Source organism: Vicia villosa, linkage group LG3 (assembly GCF_029867415.1).
Source record: "Vicia villosa cultivar HV-30 ecotype Madison, WI linkage group LG3, Vvil1.0, whole genome shotgun sequence".
NCBI lineage: Eukaryota > Viridiplantae > Streptophyta > Magnoliopsida > Fabales > Fabaceae > Vicia > Vicia villosa.
In genome coordinates, this window is record NC_081182.1 from 27,445,890 (window position 1) to 27,447,946 (window position 2,057).

The following is a 2,057-nucleotide window of genomic DNA, read 5'->3' on the forward strand; positions in this document are numbered from 1 at the left end:
TCCGAAATGGTTGTCTTTTGTATGCTTGAATTTCCAAACAACAATTTCAATAAAATACGACAGCACAAAACTTGTTTCAACATTTTTTTATTCACTTTCATTTCAAATTTTCATTTTATTAAATTTTGAAACAAAACAAAATACATAATATCCAATAATATAGGACCAGACATGACTTGTTTCAACATGTTTTAAATTTCTTTATTCATTTTCATTTCAATTTTCCATTTTATTCAATTTTAAATAAAAAAAATACATTTCCCTCGTTATCTTCTTTTTTCTCTAAGAAAATGATGGATCATTAATTTTTTCATTTTTAGTAACGATTATAATTTTGAAAAATTATAATCTTATCTTATTTTTATACAAATTATTACAAAAAAGAAGAAAATATATTTTCACAGGTGATGGATTAATTATCATACATAGATCTAATCAAGATAACAAATCAAGACATTATAATTTGCAATTGCATTACTATTAAAACCAATTACAGATTACAAGTTACAATAATCCGAAGGAAAAAAAAAAAAGAAAAAAACTCAAATCAATTTTTTTCCTTACAAATTTGACCTTCTCAACACATTTTCATGATAACCATAATCAATCCATAAAAAGCAATTATGAAACCAAAAAAGAAGAAAAAAAAATAAAAGAAATTTGATGATTGGATTGATTATTAGTATTGATTAACAAATAATCCGCAATAATAACAATAATCAAAGATGATAATGATAATGACATCACTCACAAAACTAAACGGAGAATTTCCAGATCTTGATTCGAAGATCCACCTTACATTCCGAGTTGATAACCGACGCCACCGCCGGCGATTTTCCGGCGGGAACAGTTCCTCTAATTCCTTCACACGTCACTCTAATCCCAACCTTCTTACTCTTCAACCACTCCATCTTCATCCTCACCTTCGTATCCATCTGAATCACCACCGGGAAGCCTTTCTTCTTCTTCAAACCCGATCTCAAACTAGTCAACGAATCCGTATCCAGATCTTGAGAATCCGATAGCACCGACCGCAAACTCGTCTGGTTGTTCTTCCCGGAGTCAAACGCTGGCAACGATCCGTTCCCGATTTGAACTGAGTCCGAGAAAGCAGTAACAGTGAAAGGCTCGTAGAAGAAAACGAGGTGGTTGTTAGGGTTCTTAGCGATGAGAGTGAGGTTGAAGAGTGTGGTGAGATGCGAAGGTGAATCTGTCGAGGTTTTGAGATTCATCTTCGCAATGCGGAGGTTCGTGATGGAGAATTCCGGTTGGTGAGGATGATACAGTACATAGACTGCAGCACCGACAATCGCTACGAGAAGTGCGGCGGCGAGAACGGTGAGGATTGTCCAGAAACAGCAGCAACAGCAGAGGCTACGGTTAGATCGACGGCGACGGTTGTATTGTGATTGCGGACGGTAAACTTGACGGTTTGGATTGTAAAGCTGAGCTTTAACAGGAACCGGATTTCCATTTCCATTACCGTTAGTTGTGGCGGCACCGTTACCGTTACCGTTAATTGCACCGTTAACATTAGGTTTGGAAGTTGGTTCGGTCATTGTGAATTGTGAGATGAGAAGAAAGTGTTGAGAAATGAAAGAAAGTGTTGAGAAATGAAGAAGCTTTGTAGTGGAATGGAGTGAAGAGAAGAGAAAAGAATTAGAATGAGAAGAAAAAGTGGATGTTTCCACTACACCAATATTGGTTTGGTCTTTTCTAATTTATTATTTATATTTATCTTTTTCTTTGGATTTCGGAGTTTATATTCTCTCTGTCTATTGTGTGATCTTAATCTAAGTTAAGGTTGATGTGATTTTAATTAATTGAAATTGATATTGATATTGCATTTACTAACTACTACTAAATGACTTGAATTCCAAGGCATGGTTTGATTGAATTTTTTGTGCCGTGTTATATAATTCTGCTTAAATCTAGCACACACGTCGCTTGTTGCTTTTTGTACTGGTACTTGGATTTGTTGGCCTGTTTACATGTGATTGAGTGAATTTTCAGTAACATTGTTGGGTCCTGTCCATTCATTTTCAAGCTTTTTTTAC

The 2,057-nt window shown here is 34.9% G+C and overlaps 1 protein-coding gene across 1 annotated transcript; it reads right to left on the reverse strand.

The window, feature by feature from the left end:
* Window positions 1-453: 453 nt before the first annotated feature.
* LOC131655250 (NDR1/HIN1-like protein 6) lies at window positions 454-1,751 on the reverse strand. The gene has a single exon (XM_058925145.1). It carries the CDS (start codon window positions 1,557-1,559, stop codon window positions 756-758), a length of 804 nt encoding a protein of 267 aa, XP_058781128.1. The 5' UTR covers window positions 1,560-1,751; the 3' UTR covers window positions 454-755.
* Window positions 1,752-2,057: the final 306 nt, after the last annotated feature.